This window comes from Martes martes, assembly GCF_963455335.1.
Source record: "Martes martes genome assembly, chromosome: 12".
In the NCBI taxonomy this organism is placed as follows: Eukaryota; Metazoa; Chordata; class Mammalia; order Carnivora; family Mustelidae; genus Martes; species Martes martes.
The window spans coordinates 10,601,347-10,620,383 of record NC_137900.1 but is presented as its reverse complement, the minus strand read 5'-3'; the positions used below and the strand labels follow the sequence as shown (position 1 = coordinate 10,620,383).

Genomic DNA, 19,037 nt, shown 5'->3' with positions numbered 1-19,037 from the left:
TGGGGCCACCTGGGCAGCGGCTATCTAGGGCGACAGGCGAATGTGCAAAAGGCTGGCTTAATCACCCCTGGGGACAAACCAAATGGATGGAAAGGGTAACTTCCAGGGGCCAACAGGGACCAAAATGACCTTTCGGCAGAGAGAGAGTCATGAAGCCTATGGGATCGTAGAGAGAATGACTCTGCTTGGCCACGGAGTCAAGGATCGCTGTAGACTCCGTGAGGTCGAGAAGAGCTGCTGAGCAGAAATGTGGTTTGGTCTAAGGTTAGATGGGCGAGCTGGGCAGCAGGTGTGCAGAGGCTGGAGAATGCCCCAGGCATGTTACTCAACCGACACAGCTTTGAGGCAAGGGAAGCTGTGCTTAGGCTACACCCAGGTAGGCTGGAGGTGTGAGCAAGGAACCGAGGTCCTGTTTCACTGTAATCTGAACACCCACCCATTCCTGCTATGGTTTTCCATTTTAGGAATTTCCTGTTATGTTCTCTCAGTTCCTTGAATGAGCCCGTCTGTGTTTCAGCTGAACCACAAAGCAAAGAAATTGCTTTACTCCTTTGGGAAGATTGAGAGGGAAAGAGGTATCTTCCAAGAACTTCTTCTCCCCTTAAATTCGGGTGTGCCTAAGAATTTCTTGACTAGCACGCTGAAGCCTCGATGCAGGGACTGGTCACACCCACACAGGTATCCCTCTGGAAGTGTCATGAAGGAGGGCACGAGACGGGGAAGGCCACAGAGCCACCTCTGTCACTGGCTAATCATTCTCTCAGCGAGAAGGCATGAGTGGCCTAAGTCAAGAGAAAAAGAGATACAGTCTTTTGGCCTAAGAATTAAGAGGCAGAAAATCAATTCTAATTGATAAGTTAGGATATTCACAGGTTGGCCAACATTCTGCCACCTCCCCCCCCCATATGACTTATCCATAAATTGGATCCATTAAAAAATCTTTAAGCACAAAAGGTACCTAGAAATATTACCACATGCCAATTTATCAAAAAATGGATTACTCAGCCATAAAGAGAAAAAGAATGAAATCCTGCCATTTATAACAACAGGGACGGGTATCATGTGGAAGTGATGTAGGCCAAAAAGATGAACACCTGATGACCTCCTTTACATGTGGAATCCAAACGGAAACAAACAAACAGAAAACTCACAGATACAGAGAACACAGTGGTGGTTTCCAGGAGGAGGGGGGCTGAGTGGCCGAAATGGGTGATGGGGTCTAGAGCCACAAACTCGAGTTAGACAGTAAGTCACGGGGCCGGGGCGAGGATGTGATGTTACAGCAGTGTTCACGGCACGGCAACAATATCGTAGGGCAGCCGGACGAGCTGCCAACGGAGTAAATCTTACAAGTGCGCATCACAAGAAAAACAATGTTTTGGTAAATTTGTACAGTGACAGATGGTACCTAGACTTCATGACTGGGTTGCAGTACGCATAATCATCAAATCATTAGGTTGTACACTTGAAGCTAAAATAATGTCGTATGTGAATTACACCTCAGTAAAAAAACAAAACAAAACAAAAAAAAAAACAAAAACTGGGGCGCCTGGGTGGCTCAGTGGGTTAAGCCACTGCCTTCGGCTCGGGTTGTGATCCCAGGGTCCTGGGATCGAGTCCCGCATCGGGCTCTCTGCTTGGCAGGGAGCCTGCTTCCCTCTCTCTCTCTCTTTGCCTGCCTTTCTGCCTACTTGTGATCTCTCTCTCTCTCTCTCTAATAAATAAATAAATAAATCTTTAAGGAAAAAAAAACCCAAAAAACCCCCTAAACTAAATAACAATGTGTAACAGCACATTCTCCCTTTAAGGTTTTATTTATTTGTTTATTGGGGGGGGGTGGTAAGAGAGAGAGAGTGCAAGGCTCCATGCTGAGTGTGGAGCTGGACACAGGGCTCGATCCCACGACTCTTGAGCTCATGACCTGCGCTGAAACCAAGAGTCAGACGCTCAACCAACTGAGCCACCCAGGTGCCGTGCACACTCCCCCTGTAGACGCTGCTCTCCAGGAGGAGAGGAATCACGTCTGCCCCAAGCACCGTGTCAGGTGTGTTTGGGGCTCAACGACTATTTGCTGAATGTGTGAAGAAATGAATAAAAGATGGAGGACAGAAATGTGAGTGTTCTCTGAATTAATGTTGAATCCTAAATTATTCCTCAGAAAATGTCAGATATTTGAAAAATTCACTTCAATTTCCTGCCCATGCCAAAATATGAGGATCATTTGAAATGCTAATCACTTCAGAAGCAATTCTACAATTTGTCAAAAGAGAAAAAAAAGGCACCTAGTAAAACCCAGGTGCAGACTATGTGACGTAAATCTTTTTTTTTTTTTTTTTTCTCTTTTGCTGGGGTTGGGGAGGGGAAGCTCAACCAACAGACATATTGTGAACCTTCCATCAATCTCCAGTTTTCTCTGCAGGCGCCTCAGTCACAACTGGAAAGGGATGTGACACCGCTCTTCGACTCGCCTGTCATCCCAGCAGGCCTAAAACGGTCCCAATTCCCCAAATGAGATCTTCCCATGGGAGGCTGGGTAACGAGGCAGGGTTTTGCTTCAGGATCCTGAGGAGAGTTATTCTTCTCCCCCAAAACACGTGTCCTCATTCGCTTGGTGACCTAGTTTCCTGACAAGGAGGAAAAGTGGACTACACCCTTCTCTTCGTTGTAGGAAGGAAGAAAGCGACACCATACCCACTGTCCCTCATGACTGTTTGCTTCAGACTGCCACACTCAGTTGATGAGGTGGGTGTGTGTGTGTGGGGAGGGGGTATTATTGGCCATAAAATAAAAATGTTTTGCTAGGGCTGGGTGACAGATGGCCTGCGTGCAAAATGTATCTGCAGCTGTCAGAGGGGGTGTCACCTGGGTCCCCCAGGCTGACGAACCTCGTTGTGGAATCCTTGAGCTGAAGACCCTTTTTCTCTGTCCCACGTGCCAGCGATCAGCAGAGACATTTCTAGTATTTAGGACCAGCATCCTCTCCAGCGCGGGGCCAGGGCGAGGGGGACCCATGGTCGGACAGACTCCTTCTTTGCCCCGCGTCCTGGGGCTGTCGCTCCCAACTTGTTTCCACTCTGCCTTGGGATGCTGGGGTCGAGAGGCGGCGCACTACGGTCCTCGGGCTCCTCTGGTGGGAGATGAGGGTGTGGGAGGAGAGAAGCCTTTGCTCCACTTCTCTCTCATTTTTCCTCTCTCCCTTCCGAGGGGAGCGTCTCTGGGGACAGCTGGCGCCCAGCCGCTATCCCAGCAAGGTCGGGTGACGTCCTCTTCTGACATCCCTACTCTTCAGGGGGCCACCGCCCCCTGGCCGGGGTGGGGCGGGGGTGGCTCCTCATGAGTCCGGGTTCTGTCTGAGGGCAGGCCGCCTGCCCCCGAGCCACTGCCTGTAGTTATTTACCTGGGTTTCTAGAATGTCGCCTTTTCACGCATCCAGCTGCTCTCAGTAACCAATTCTCTTTACTAAATTCTGTCTGAAATTCCAAGTGTTTCCCACTGACTGAACGCTGATGCCATAAGGAACTCCAGGATGGCCCTTGGACCAAAACAGTTACATCCTGTCCCTTATGGTGGAACTTCTGGGAAGGTGTTGAGTAAGGAGTCACTGGATTATTTTACTTTAACGAATACTGCGATGGTGCTGACTGGGTTCCGGTGAGGCTCTGGAAGTGCTTCCCAGTTACTATTTCAACCAGTCTTTGTAACAACCATCTGGGGCAGCAGCATAACAATCCGCATTTTCCAAGTGAGGACACGGAGGCACATGAAGGTAGAGTAACTTGCCCAACGTTACAGAGCTGACGGGGGGTTCTGGGGTAGGGGGGGGCTGATGCCCTAACTGGTGATCTGTAACAACGGCTGTGCAAGAGAAAGGTCTGGCTGGAGGAGGGGATGAGCGGTGGCGGTGACGGTCCGTCTGCGAGGGACGAGTCACCAGACCAAGAACCATAAGAGCACAAAGGGTGTATAGAGGGCAGATTCCATACCCAGCACCCACAGGAGGGCTCGGGAGGCTATCCGGGACGAGCAGGCAGCCACCATGTGCAAAGGCGATGCTACAGGCCATATGCTGTCCCTCCCTTCAGGTTAGGGTTCGAGAACCAGAATTACTAGAAAGATCTGGCAGCCCACCTTCTTCTCCCCTCATCTTGTAAGTAACAGATGTCCCTTCTTCACCTTACCTCGTCAACGGAAGATACGGGATTTTCTTTTCTCTTTCTTTCTTTTTTTTTTTTTTTTTTTTTTTAAGATTTTATTTACAGAGAGAGACAGCCAGAGAGGGAACACAAGCAGGGGCAGAGGGAGAGGGAGAAGCAGGCTCCCCGCCGAGCAGGGAGCCCGATGCGGGGCTCGATCCCAGGACCCCGGGATCATGACCTGAGCCAAAGGCAGAGGCTTAACCGACTGAGCCACCCAGGCATACCATGATGTTCTTTTTAAAAGAAGATAAATTTAATTATTTATTTGAGAAGGGGGGAGGCGCAGAGGGTGAAGGGGAGAGAGACTCTCAAGCAGATTCCACGCAGAGCACAGAGACCGACGTGGGGCCTGATCCCTCCACCCTGAGAGCATGACCTGAGCTGAAACCAAGAGTTGGATGCGCAACTGACTGAGCCACCCAGGCGCCCTGCCACGATGTTCTTTTTTAAAATTTATTTTTTATTTAAAAAATTATTTATTTATTTGACACAGAGAGAGAGAGACAGAGAGCGCACAAGCAGGGGAAGTGTCAGGCAGAGGTTAAGGGAGAAGTAGGCTCCTGCTCAGCAAGGAGCCTGATGCAGGACTCGATCCCAGGACCCTGAGAGCAGCACCTGAGCTGAAGGCAGATGCTTAACCGACTGAGCCACCCAGGTGCCCAGCATGATGTTCTTAATAAGCAAACTTAGCCAATGACTTCTAGAACAAATGTCACAAGCAGGCATTCATATAAGCCCAGCGCTTTGCCTAACAGAAATACCCCAGCTATTAAGCAGCAAAAAAGTCACTCAGTTATGGAGGCAGAGTTCATGTTAGGAAAACCGGGTGCATCAACCCTCCATGCACAGCACACACAGCAAGGACGAGAGCGCAAGGACAGGAGGCTGTTGGTGGAAGGGTGGCATGGGAGACAGAATGCGAGGCGGAGGCCCCAGAGACCTGCGTTCCAGTTACATCCTACTGGACCTTGGGGCAGCATGTCACAGAACGCACACATGTCTGTGTTTCTCTCTCCTTGTCTCTTAGACAAGTCTGTAAGACAACAGGCCTCTCTACCTTGCTTCTGTCCCTCTCCTGCGTTTAAAAGGCTCTAAGAGCAGGAAGAAAAGTGCATAGAACTGTAGCCAGATCCCGGGGCTCAGCCTCTACAATCCATCATCCGGATGCATCACTTAGGGGGCCTTCCCAGCTGCCCCTCTACGTGCAAATGACCAGGGGCAGGCATTTCTTCTGACACCACTGCCCTTCATCTAACATTCCACATGGCTCTTGGGGGAGCCCGCTATTGGAAACAGTCACTAGTCAAACATGAGGCCGGCCAGAGTGGCCATGAAGGTCAAGGGAGGCTCGAGGCAGAAGCTTTATGTGTGTTGGGACACAGGTGGGTTTTCAATACTTAGACGTGATCCAAGCATCAGCTTTGCTCCCAGCAGTGCAGGAAATCATGAAAAGGATTCATATTCATGACGGTCGTGAACGTCCCCATTAGACTGTTCTCAGCTTTGAGATAAAACGTGTTTTTGCCTCTGCGTTTCTTAGTGCTCAGTTTGTACCTCCTCTGAAAGAACAGAGCTAGAGCTCTTGCTAGAAAAGGAGAATTCAAGGAGCAAAAAATCAGACTTTACATCCCACCCTCGGACCAGGAAGGACGTACCCGCCACATGCTGCCTCCGACTGCTGTGAGCTACATGTTCTAATACTGAACTGTATGAGGGAACGTGGAAACACATACTCATGATCATCAGGGTCAACGTATACCTTAAAAATGCTAATTTTTCTTTGAATCCTAAGCCATCTTTAGGGCACACTTAAAAAAAAAAAAAAGAACAGGGTGCCTGGATGGCTCAGTGGGTTAAAGCCTCTGCCTTCGGCTCAGGTCATGATCCCAGAGTCCTGGGATCGAGCCCCGCATCGGGTTCTCTGCTCAGCAGGGAGCCTGCTTCCCTTCCTCTCTCTCTGCCTGCCTCGCTGCCTACTTGTGATCCCTCTCTGTCAAATAAGTAAATAAAATCTTTGGAAAAAAAAAAAAAAGAACAGATTGCTATCAGAGTTTTTGCAATTACAAAGAATAATCCCATAAAAATGGGAATAATTCAAAGAGACAGTCCCTTGCCCCCCTGCCCCGCAATATATAATTTAGGTGCAGAGACATCCCGGCACTGATTGACACCTGTCAGAGTTAGGGATTTTAGAAAGACTGGCAGAACGACGACCGCTAGTTGAAGTATTTACTTACTGGAGGGCAGTTATGTGGGGCTTAGTGTCGAAATGGGAAAAACAGAAAAATGACTCAGAGAGAGAAAACCCTAACATGTGAATTATAACATCAATATTCAACTCATTTTCTTTCCAGGCTATTTGGATTAGGTTTCAACACTTAGTAGGCCGGAAGAGACTTAAAATCACGTTTGTTTATCGCTTCAAGAGACCCCACGTAGGTCTAGGAGGGCTCTAAAGGAAAAAAAGTGCTAAAAAGGATGACAATTTCTTTTCGGCTTGTTGGTAAGGCTTCCCTGTTGAGTAATTAGGGTCGCGTGTGGTAGGGGTGGGTAAGGATACGGATTCCCAGGAGTTCACACGCTAGTAACTTCTCTCCGGCGCTCCGGCGCCCCTGTGCCTTTTTCGCACCTTTTCCTTAGCATCGCCCTAAGGCAGTGGTTAAGATGGGAGGCGCGCCTTTGGTTTCTCTTCTGTCTCCAGGCTAAAATCAGAAATGCTCAGGGGAGCAGGCAGGCAACGTTCCCGTCACCTATGAACAAAGCAGAAGGTGGCGGCCTGGAGGGTCCCTGCTTCTCCGCTCCAGCTGGCGAGGGCTGAGAGGCAACAGAGCCAAGTGCGGCCCAAGCTAGTGATTTTTCAAAAGGGCCTGGGTATCTTAGTGAGACCGCTTGCCTGTTTCAATGATGGCTTATTTGAAAAACATTCTGAGGTCACCAAAACGCTCTTCACTGGCTTGGGCTGCATTGGCAGAGCCCCTGCTTGATTTCGGCCAAGGCTACAGGGCTGTTGGTGGGCTAGTTCGGTGGTGTTACCCGGGAGTGATTTCCTCATGTCCACCTCAGAGCCTTTTCATGGACTTTGTAAGCACCTAATTCCTTGTATCAAGTCCCTCTCTGCTCAAGACGGAGAGGTTTCTCGTTCTTGCAGTTGAACCCAGACTGGCAGCTAAATATGAGATATCAAATTACAAGTTGGAGAGGCGCCTGGGTGGCTCAGTTGGTTAAGCGTCTGCTTCTAGCTCAGGTCAAGATCTCAGGGTCCTGGGATCAAGTCCCATATTGGGCTCCCTGCTCAGCGGGGAGTCTGCTTCTCCCTCTGCCCCTCTCCCCGACTCATGTGTGTGCTCTCTCTCTCTCTCTTGCATGTACGTGCGTGGGTGCAAAATAAATAAAATCTTCCAGTTACAACTTGGAGACACAATGCCAAAGAAGATTTATGTCAAGTCACTTCAAAAAAAGAAAAGAAAAAATACAACAGACAACACTAATGTTTTTCTCATCCATATACATGTGATAACCAGTATCATCATAAAGAAAAGTACCAAGAATTAAACTACAGCCCAGGAGCGCACAGAGGTCATTCCCACACTAGCCAGGAAGGAGAGCCTTATGAATCCCCAAGAATTAAATACTTTTTTGCCAAGAGTCTGAATACTGATCCACAACCACATGCATGAAAAAACCCCCAAAACCAAAACCAAAAACCAAGCAAAAAACCCTTTTATTCTTGTCCTGAAAATTCTAGTAAATAATTTAATAGCAAGCATACCCAATTACATGCCCCTGATAATGAGAATAGTAGCAAACCGTCAGAAATCACCATGGCTTCACACAGAATTGGTTTTGACCTTGCAAGGAGCTTCCTATGACTTTCCAGCCATTTTTCAAGCCGCTATTTATATTTGAGAGCAAAACCACAGTGCTCAGCTCCACCACAGAGATAGGAAAGCTGTTGCTTGACCAACTGACGTAACAAATCTGAACAATCAAGGTCCACGGTAGTGTAAGGTATAGATCGTTTTACATTCTTTTAACCCGAGGAAGCGAACCAAATTTCTTCTACAGTTCCGGGGAGTTGAATAATTTATAATGGAGCCTTATTTGTTGGCCCTTCCAGCAGAGCTATCGAGACGGAAGCCCCACGAAGACGGATGGCTCACCTTGTCATCCTTTTCACGTCTCCGCACCGAGGCGGGCTGCCTCACCCGCTACCCACCCCCCGACCTGTGGCTAGCGGCGAGGGAAGGGAATGGGAACAGGAAGCAATTTCCACAGAAGCGCCAGTGACCAAACCTGAACTTGCCCAGAGACCAAGCTGGAATCTACAAACACACCTGTGTTCAAATGAGTCTGCCGTCCCGAGTCCTCTTTCTGGAAGTGAGCCAGGACGCCTGGGATGGAGAATGACATACTGTGTAAGAAGCAGGTTACCTGGGGCACCTGGGTGGCTCAGTGGGTTAAAGCCTCTGCCTTCGGCTCAGGTCATGATCCCGGGGTCCTGGGATAGAGCCCCGCATCGGGCTCTCTGCTCAGCAGGGAGCCTGCTTCCCTTCCTCTCTGTCTGCCTCTCTGCCTGCTTGTGATCTCTGTCTGTCAAATAAATAAATAAAATCTTTAAAAAAAAAAAAAAAAGAAGCAGGTTACCTGCACAAACAGGACCTTGATTCTCAGGAGCTAGATTTTTAACGAGCGCTAGTTCCCATTTAATGGATAATTATCAAGAACATGCGTAGTAGTCCCTGCCCGGTGACTGGAACTCGTTACAAAATTGCACACATGGAAAGAGAGAAAATTCAACAGCAAAGCCCACAGACAACACTGTGATTTCTTTGTAACAATATCTTCTAATATCAGAATCAATGTCTGACAATGTTTTGGTTCAAAAAGCAAACATATCTAATAACGAATCCACTCTCTATTTAAGAAATCGCAGCAGCCCACCCAACACTCAAACTTTCCATCATTACGAGTTTGAGAGGGGCTGTGTTAGCTGTCCGTTGCTGCTTTAAGAAATGACCATACACTTAGCAGCTTAAAATGACGCAACTTATTATCTTGAGGCCCTGGTGGTCCCAAGTTCTAAAATTCAAGGTATTAGAAGGGCTGTCTTCCTCTGTTTCCTTGCCTTTCCTGGCTTCTAGAGGCTGCCTGCATTCCCAGGCTCACGGCCCTGTCCCCCAACTTCAAAGCCAGCTGTGCTCCACCTTCCAATGTCTCTCTCTGCCCTCCCTTCTGGAATCACTTCTCTTTCTCTGACTCTAATCTTCCTGTCTTCCTCTGACAAAGACCCTGCTCATAATCAGACTTGACTGCTTGAGGACAGACCGGTGCGCACTTAAGGATTTTTAGGAAGGACACATTTACTGTAAACGCTCGTAGCTTCCTAGTGAGTTTTGAATTTTGCAGGACTCAGTGATCTATGAAGAAACATAAGCATGAAGTTGTCTGCCACTGGAGTGTTAATAAAACAATATATATCTATTTTTAAAAACACCTTGTGATTTCACTGGGACAACCTGAATAATTCAAGACTTTTCCCATCTCAGGATCTTTAATTTAATCATATTCACAAAAGTCCCTTTTGCTATATAAGGTGACATATCACAGGTTCCAGGGTTTAGGACTGGCACAACTTTGGAGCGGGCCATCCTTCTGCCTACCGCCATCATTAACGCTGCTCGAACAAAAAGAGAATATGCAAATATCTTTGCAGCTCTCAGCAATATTAGCCAGGAGTACTTGCTTCAAAGATCCATTCATAAGAAATTATTGCAAGAAAAATGATGAAAGATCGGTCTTCTTCCTTAGAACCAAGTATATAATTTCAATAGGACATAATGACTAACAGTGGAAAAAATAAGCAAGGTTTCCCCCCAGATGTGCTTCTTGCCACATTAAAAAAATCAAGCATGCTCTCTCTTCCTCTTACTTACGGGGCAGGTGACAGTCACGTCCTGGGCGCGAGGGACCGCATGTTCTCAATTCAGAGCTACTGGTCTAGCCATGATGCTGATGTGATAATAACCGGAATGGTCATCTGATCACGCTGTCTCACCTGTTTGAATAGAGCGCAGTCCTGTCGTGTGGACCATGTTCATCAACATATAAGGAAGACGACGAAATAGTGGTTGCCAAGGAAGCAGCTTCAAACAGTGACGGGGTGCTAGGCACAAGGTCCGGCCTGTGTCGGGATCCCAGGGCTGGAAAAGAAAACACAACACACACTTGTGAATCTCCATAATAAACGTTGCCTTAATACCTGTAGTAATTTAAATCAACTCCAAAGTGTTCATTTTACGTATCAGGTTGCAAATTAAATTACGAATTCACTTCACTCTTCTGAGCTGCCGAAGACATAGAAAATAGCTTCTTGCAAACAGGTTATCCGGAAAGGAAATGGCATTAATTTATAAAATGGCTTTATGGAAATGACATTATGAATGTGCTTTTAAAAACCTAATAAAGTGATTTAGTGTTTCAAAAGATGACATAAAAAGCTGGAAACAGCTTAAGGGGATAATTCGACAGAGATGAACAGGATGATTGGCAAATGGAGAAACACACAGGGAACCTGCTTTCCCTCCCTAGGATCTGCGCGTATCTATCATTCTCAATTTAGATCTAAGTACTCTGACTTTTTAAGAGCCAGGAAACAAAGGTTTCCCAGACTAACAGCCAGCACTCTCTCTCTCTTTTTAAAAAGATTTTATTTATTTATTTGAGAGGAAGTGAGAGTGAGAGAGAAAGAGAGAGAGCACACGAGCTCTCTCAAAAGGTGGGGGCAGAGGGAGAGGGAGAAGCAGGCTCCCTGTTGAGCAAGGAGCCCAACGTAGGGCTCGATCCCAGAACCCTGCAGTCGTGATCTAAGCCGAAGGCAGATGCTTAACGGAGTGAACCACTCAGGAGCCCAAGCCAGCTATGTCTTAACCCCCTTTGTGTCCTTATGCATCTTGAATATCATCCTTGGCTCCTCTTGGCCTCATATTTCAAGAGCCAAGGTTGCCTTTCTTTCTTTTTTTTTTTTTTTTTAAAGATTTTTTATTTATTTATTTGACAGACAGATCACAAGTAGGCAGAGAGGCAGGCAGAGAGAGAAGGGAGGAAGCAGGCTCCCCGCTGAGCAGAGAGCCCGATGCGGGGCTCGATCCATGACCTGAGCCGAAGGCAGAGGCCTAAACCACTGAGGCACTGAGCCACCCAGGCGCCCCCAAGGTTGCCTTTCTAAAAATGAGAAAACTCCTATTTCCTTTTTAAAAGGTAGGTGCCTGGGACGCCTGGGTGGCTCTGTCGGTTAAGCATCTGCCTTTCGGCTCAGGTCATGATCCCAGGGACCGGGATGGAGCCCCACATTGGGTTCCCTGCTCTGAGGGGGTCTGCGTCTCTCTCTCTCTCTGAATGCTGCTCCCCCTGCTTGTGCTCTCTCTCTGCCCAATAAATAAATGAAATCTTAAAAAAAAAAACAAAAACAGTAGATGCCGGTGAGTACTTATGCAGAAAAGGAGAATGTTCAAGGCTGAGCAGAGACCCATGCCCACTCTCCTGCGTCTGTGTGGGTTCCTTCTTTTTCTTACTGAGAGATCATTTTTAATTATCCTCACCTAAACTTTGGACGAATTCGTATCCCTTACTGCCCAGCCTGTCAGAGACAGTATCTTAATGACAGATCCAGTCACCAAGAGAAGAGCTGCTTAAAAAATACACGTGCACGTCCCCAGTGACAGAACGCTATGGACATAAGAGTTACGCCTGAGTCCCATCCTTCAGCTTTTGCAGCATGGCTCATACTGATTTTTTTTTAAACCTAGGGAGATATTTTATTTTTAAAAATTTTTATGAAGACACGATTGACATAGAACACTGTATCAATTCTAGGTGTGCAACGTGACCATTCGATACACATATTTATTGTGAGACGATCCTTACAATCCAGTGACCATCCATGACCATGTGTAGTTACAACATCTTTTTTCTTGCAGTGAGAACTTTTAGGATCTACTCTCTTAGCAACTTTCAAACATACAATAGACTTTTGTGAACTAAAGTCACCATGCTGGGACTGTGGATTCTGTTTCATCATTCCGCTAAACTAAACTAAGACAGAGGATAATAAATAAAACATAATTTTGAGGTGCTCCTGGTCTTCCTTTACAGGCTCAAAATTACGCATTTTTAGGAAGTGTATGAATGGGAAGATGGTCCTAATAGGCACTATTGCATGAGTGTGAGGTTTGGGATTTGGGGTTTGAAGAGCTGTAGATGGGAGGGACACGGAGAGGCAAGGCGGGAAAGGGTGTAGGACAGAAGGGCTGCTCTGGACCAGGAGACTGGACACGCTTTGTGACACGGTGCAGCTCTGCCTCCAGTTCAGCTCAAAATAAAGAATTTCCATGATGAATTAACAGATGGTAACTGTACAGCAACACAAGTAACCAAAGTGCTCTACATGCAAAAATGAGAAAGGCTTCCATGTAACACGCCAGCTGGCTAGTGATCTTTAATATACTTGGTCCTGCCTTCTTACTAAATACAGAGGAAAATACTGACATGCTCAAGAATAGTGAAGAGTGCATTCTGGAAAATGAACTCCCACCAGAGTTTAATGAATTGCGACTCAACTTAGGGCAGATGGAGCTGGACTAGAGAGGCTCACGCAGACTGTGGTCTTGACTTCATGAGCCAGAGACTATGTGAGTGGTACAGTTCAGAGAGACACGATCTGACCAGGGCCTTGGGCCAGACACCGGGGAGCTGAGCCCCAATCTTTAAGGACCAGCTCTCTGAAGCAGAGAGCTCTTTCCTCAAGCTCTTGTACCTTTTGATTAAAAAAAAAACCAAAAAACTAGCATGGTAGGCAGAATTCTAGGCTGATCCCAGGTGACCTGCACGCTTGTATCATCTCCCTTTGAGTGTGGGTGGAACTGGGATGATAGGACTCTCGCCGTTACTGGATCATACAGGGCAAAAGGAATTCTGCAGATGTAATTAAGGTTACTCATATGTTAATTTCAAGTTAGTCAAAGAGAATACTGTCCAGGTGGGCCTGGCCTAATCACCTGAGCCTTTTAAATCTATGTCTGCAGGTCAGAGATCCGAAGGGAGAGAAGGACTGACTTGTAAGAAAGTCCTGGTCTGAAGACTGAGGGGGCTGCCTGGCAAGGAATGCGGATGGTCTCGGGGGGCTGGAGTGGGCCCACGGCTACCAGACAGGAAGGCAGAGGGACCTCCGCCCTACAACCGTGAGGAAGTGAATTCCGCCAACCACGTGATGACCTTAGAGAAGGATTTTCTCCAGCACCTTCAGAAGAGAAGCCCAGCTGACACCTTTTCTGAGACCCTGATTAGCTGTGTCACAAGAACCAAGGCGAGCCTGGCCAGAATGCTGACTTATACACGGTGGGCTAATAAACAGAGGTTCTACTAAGCTGCAGATGTTCTGGGTATTTGCTACATGGCCAGAGAAAATGAAGACAACCGGAAAATGGACAGGGGCACAGAGAGGATTAAAAACTCGAGGGGAATCTGGTGATGACTTGGTGCACTGTTAAAGGGGAGCCCCCAAGTATGGGGTGTTATAAAGAGGCCAAACACTGTAGCAAACTTTGTACATAGATGGCATTATTCAGATAAACTCATTTTCATAATTGTATGTTAAAATTTTCAAAGAATATGCTCAGTAGGTTTTTCTTCAACCTTCGGAGGCTTTTTGGGTGAAGTCCCTTTAAAAATGAAGCAATGGGGGGATGCCTGGGTGGCTCCGTTGGTTAAGCAGCTGCCTTCAGCTCAGGTCATGATCCCAGCGTCCTGGGATCGAGTCCCACATCAGGCTCCTTGCTTGGCAGGGAGCCTGCTTCTCCCTCTGCCTATGCTGGCTCACTCTCTCTCCCTCTCTCTCTCTGACAAATAAATAAATAGAATCTTAAAAAAAAAAAAAAAATACATTTATAAAAATGAAGCAATGGGTGCAGTAAGTCACCTGCAAAAAAAAAAAAACCCAAAAAACAAAAAAACCCACAATCCGTGCCCTACTTCCCAGGTCTCCAGAATTTCTGGATAGTAGGCAGTGTATGTATTATACCCTTTCTCCCCGCACATTAACACCCAGACTCACCACTCTAGCTTCAGACATCATCCGGTGTGTACTAGTTGAATGTTTAACTAATACAGTTTAAAAATCAGTTAATCCTACCCCAGACCGCAGACACCTTGCAGTTTTACGTGTGTTCTAAGAAGCCCGGGCCATGCGGTAGGGGAGAGGCGGGCGCAGGGGGAGTCTCAGGGAAAGGGCGTCTCCGAGCCAGAAACGGCAGCCGGAGAGAGGAGCAAAGGCTATTCATGAACACCTTTGCCGAAAGCACTAAATGTGGGTCTGAGCTGTTTACTAGGAAGATGAGAAAGCAGGAAACCCCACATGACAAGGGTGGAGAGGTGCTTCAGAAGGGACAGGAAGGACACCCTATCCTAACCACTCCGGGGGAAAGGAAAGCCTGAGAAGAGATCAAATCTAATCGAAGGAGAAGAAATTTTCAGGAAATGTTGGGATTCCCCAAAGAATACACTGATTAAAAAAAAAAAAAAAAAGAAGTCTAAAATGTCACTTCCTCTTCTAGAATTAGAAGAGGAAAAAACCCTCACGATCAAATCAACAAACAAGGAAAAGTATGTGATAAAATTCAACACTCGCTCCTGATAAAAAACTTTCAGCAAACCAGGAATAAAAAGGTACTTCCTTGACCCGATTACGGGTATCAAATACAGCCAAGTTCTTTCTCAACAGTGAAACCCCAAGAGGCTTTAAAATCGGGACAAGGCAAGGCTGCCCACAATCACCAGTCGCATTCATCATTGTTCTGGGAGACCTAGCTGGCAGGTGAGGAAGGAAGGAAAGAGAAGGGAGGGCTACACAGTAGCAAGAAACAGCCAGAAAGGATGAATACCCAACTTTTGGGGGAGCCTGGGTGGCTCAGTGGGTTAAAGCCTCTGCCTTCGGCTCAGGTCATGATCTCAGGGTCCTGGGATCGAGCCCCACGGTGGGCTCTCTGCTCAGTGGGGAGCCTGCTTCCCCCCTCTCTCTCTGCCTGCCTCTCTGCCTACTTGTGATCTCTCTCTGTGTGTCAAATAAATAAATAAATAAAATCTTAAAAAAAAAAAAAAGGATGAATACCCAACTTTTGTAGCAACATGGATGGAACTGGAAGAGATTACGCTGAGTGAAAAAAGTCAAGCAGAGAGAGTCAATTATCATATGGTTTCACTTATTTGTGGAGCATAACCAATAACATGGAGGACATGGGGAGATGGAGAGGAGAAGGGAGTTGAGGGAAATTGGAAGGGGAGGTGAACCATGAGAGACTATGGACTCTGAAAAACAACCTGAGGGTTTTGAAGGGGCGGGGGGTGGGAGGTTGGGGGAAACAGGTGGTGGGTATTGGGGAGGGCACGGATTGCATGGAGCAGTGGGTGTGGTGAAAAAACAATGAATACTGTTACGCTGAAAATTAAAAAAAAAAAAAAAAAGCATTGTGAAATTTAAAAAAAAGCCAGAAAACCCAAGTCTTAAAAAGATGCTATTTGAAAAGACTGAAAATACATGTCTATGACTATCTCTATATGCATTTGAGAATAAAGCTAATAAAAGGGAGGTGTACAGGACAAGCAAGAGGAAAGTCACAAAATCTTTCATTAAAGACCTAAGTGAATGGATAATTCATTGTTACATTGTCTACACATTTATCTGTAAGGATGTGTGAATACATATGTATATAATGCATGTGTGTGTTTGAAACATGCACACACACACACACACACGCTGTATGCACACACAGAACAAGGTCCAATAGTAAAAACACAAAAATGTTCAGATGTGTGACCTCCCAATAGCGGGTGATGGATCTTTCATTCTAAATACCTCAGTATATCTTCCAACTTTTTTTTCCTCTTTACCGTCAACCACATATTATATTATTCAGGTGTTTGAAAAATTTGTAGTAACTATGTCATACCGTAAATATCCTTTTGCAAATTAGTTAATAGACTTGGTTTCTTTCTTTCTTTTTTTTTAATACGTTCCATTGTGGGGTTTGAACTCACGACCCTGAGATCAAGACCCAGCTCCGAAGACGGAGCCAGCGAGGCACCCCCCCCACCTTGCTTCTTTGGGCAGGTATATTCTAATTGCTCTATCATGACTCCTTATCACCTATATAAACAAGATCAGAAGGACATTTTTTCCTTTCCTTTTTTTTTTTTTTTTTTTTTTAATAAATGACACCTCTCTACCTTCTTCGTCAAGGCTGCTGAAACTCTGCCCCTCGGTCAGCAAGTCTCGCTTCTCATCCTTCCACTCCTGGCTGATTGAGGACACGATCTCTTGCGAGGTGGCCTTCAGGGCAGCGATGGAGTTGGAACGTTTTTTGGAAGGCGAGGCCTTCAAGGCTAGACAGGAAGGAAAAAGGAGAGACAACGATATTTCTGGTAAAACCGCATTAATTTTTTTTTATTAAATTAAGATTTTCCTCATTAACGTATTACTCATTATTTGAGCCGAGTGCAAGACACTTTTACAGACGCGAGACAGGGAGATGAAACTGTTTGGTTTTTGGCAATTTTATTTGTCCAGAATGACTTGACTTTAACGAGCAGATCCTAGAATACATGCGAACTGGAACATGTCTCTGGATTCTGAGGTCAAGTCTTACCGGAGGCGAGACTAAACGTTCTGCTGCTAAAGGATTCGTCTTCTGCTTCCAGGCAGTGTTTCTCTAGCACTGGGAGGAGGTTGGGTGGGTTGGTAAACGCAGATGGTAAACCGAGGACAATTCTCATGACCCTAGTCTTATTAACTTGGGGACTGGGAATTTCCAAACATGCCAATGTTTAATCTTATACTCATGAAGCCTAATTTAGCCCGGTTACTTCTGGTTGCTTTTTGCTTTTAAGTGACTTTCCACTGAAGTTTCCTGCTCTCTAGGTCTTTTCTAGGTCATGGCTGCGTCAGATGTTATCATTCACTCCCGACCTTTGTCCAAACAGCATTCTCCAGCTTCAGGAGTGTGTTGGGAACCTGAACCAAGGCGCATGGACTTCACCATCCATCCTGCTCGCCGAAGGGTGTCCCTTCACCTCTGATATGTCCGTGGGAGCGGCTGAAGCTGCAGACGGACCATCCCCATTTCCATGCCGTCTTTGCTGCAATAGTTCTTGGCTTAACACCGTTAGAGAATTCCACTGGAGGGGAGGGAGTGAGGGAAGTTGAGGCTTGTTTACGCTCTCCCTGAATAGGGTTTTGGCAGAGCCTCTCCTCTGCCTTTGGAGGTTTGCACCGACCGGGGACCAGACAGCTGATCCATTAGAGAATTGTGTCTGGCCTTGGGAAGCTCTCCAGGACTTAGATTATGGCGCTTATCTGGGGCCTGCCCATAGACAGCCTCTAAGAACATAACTGGACAGGACTTTGGGGACACACTGATGGGGAAAGAAGAGTGGGCAATCTCTCCACTTTAGGAGAAGGGAAAGTTTATGTGTCCTGTGAGCAGTTTTAGAACCATAACAATATGATCATCATCACAATAACTCCTGGAGAAGGCTTTAGGGTTTGGAGGGCGACATTCACACACCAAATCTCAAATACCCACGCGGTTGTCCGAGGGAGGTGGGCCCTTTTATAGGTCTGACAACTGAGACTGGGAAAGTTGTGACCTGCTCAAGGTCACACAGCTAGAAAACATGAAACCCCAGGTGCCTTTCTTCTGTCTGAAGTTGTCTAAACTGGTGTTTACCTCCTCTCTCTAGAGGATTCTATTTCCTGGCTGATGTGAGGGGGAGAAAAGATAAAACCAGAGTGAATTTTTTTGGGTTTTGTTTTGTTTTGTTTTGTTTTTGAGGGGAGGGCAACTGCTTCATTAGATTATAAATCTGTTACATGTTCTAATCCCTGACCCAAAAATTACTGAGGGATGAACTAATTAATTAAAAAAAATCTTCCTATATTATTGTGTAGTAGAGTGCTAGGTACATTACAGTGCTCAAAGCTGGTTGACTGAATGCATTATTGTCCTAAAAATCTTACAGCAGTTGATTTTTAACAAATTAACGTACTATTAGATTCCTTTCAGGAAGCTAAGTTTTACTGCTTGACACACATTATCTGGGTAGGGAATTTCAGTGATGTCTCAACATTACAATGATTAATATTTCTAGAAAAAATTATACAATTTGCAGACATTATTACAATGCCAGTATGACTCAATTTTGCGGTGGAATGAAAGACTAATAAGACTTTAAAAAGTAATTTGAAAGAAGAAACTTGAAGACTAGGTACTATTTTCTTGGGGGTAGAAGTGAGAAGGGGAAGTTTCCATCTACAAAGAAAGTATAACTATAAGCATTAAGGGCTTTAATAGAATTACAGTTGATAAAGCATCTTAAAGTTATATTTTTTTTAGTTTTTAAAATTAAAAAAAATTATTGGAGTGTAATTGACATACAATGTTGTATTAGGTTCAGGTGTACAACATATTGATTATAGACAATTCTATACATTCCTCAGTGCTCACCATGAGAAGTGTGATCACCATCTATCACTACATAATATTATTACTAGGATTATTTTTTTAGGATTTATTTTTTATTTTTTTATTATGTTCAGTTAGCCAGCATACATAATATTATTGACTAGATTCCCTATGCGGTACTTTTCATCTCCATGACTTATATCTCAAAGTTTGTACCTCTTAATCCCCATTATCCGTCTCGCCCATCCCCCACCCACATCCCCTCTGGCAAGCAGCAGTTTGTCCATTTGTTTTTTTAGATTCCACGTAGAAGTGAGATTATATGGTATTA

The 19,037-nt window shown here is 45.8% G+C and overlaps 1 protein-coding gene across 1 annotated transcript in view; it reads right to left on the bottom strand.

Annotated features, from left to right (window-relative positions):
• The window catches only part of PIP5K1B (phosphatidylinositol-4-phosphate 5-kinase type 1 beta), a 287,921-nt gene that overhangs the window by 56,685 nt on the left and 212,199 nt on the right, over positions 1 to 19,037 (bottom strand). Inside the window, exons 12-13 of the mRNA XM_080819587.1 lie at positions 16,473 to 16,628; positions 10,252 to 10,396 (exon numbers count right to left, since the gene is read on the bottom strand). Of these exons, the coding sequence (XP_080675713.1) occupies positions 10,252 to 10,396; positions 16,473 to 16,628 (301 nt within the window). The remainder of the gene's footprint in view (positions 1 to 10,251; positions 10,397 to 16,472; positions 16,629 to 19,037) is intronic.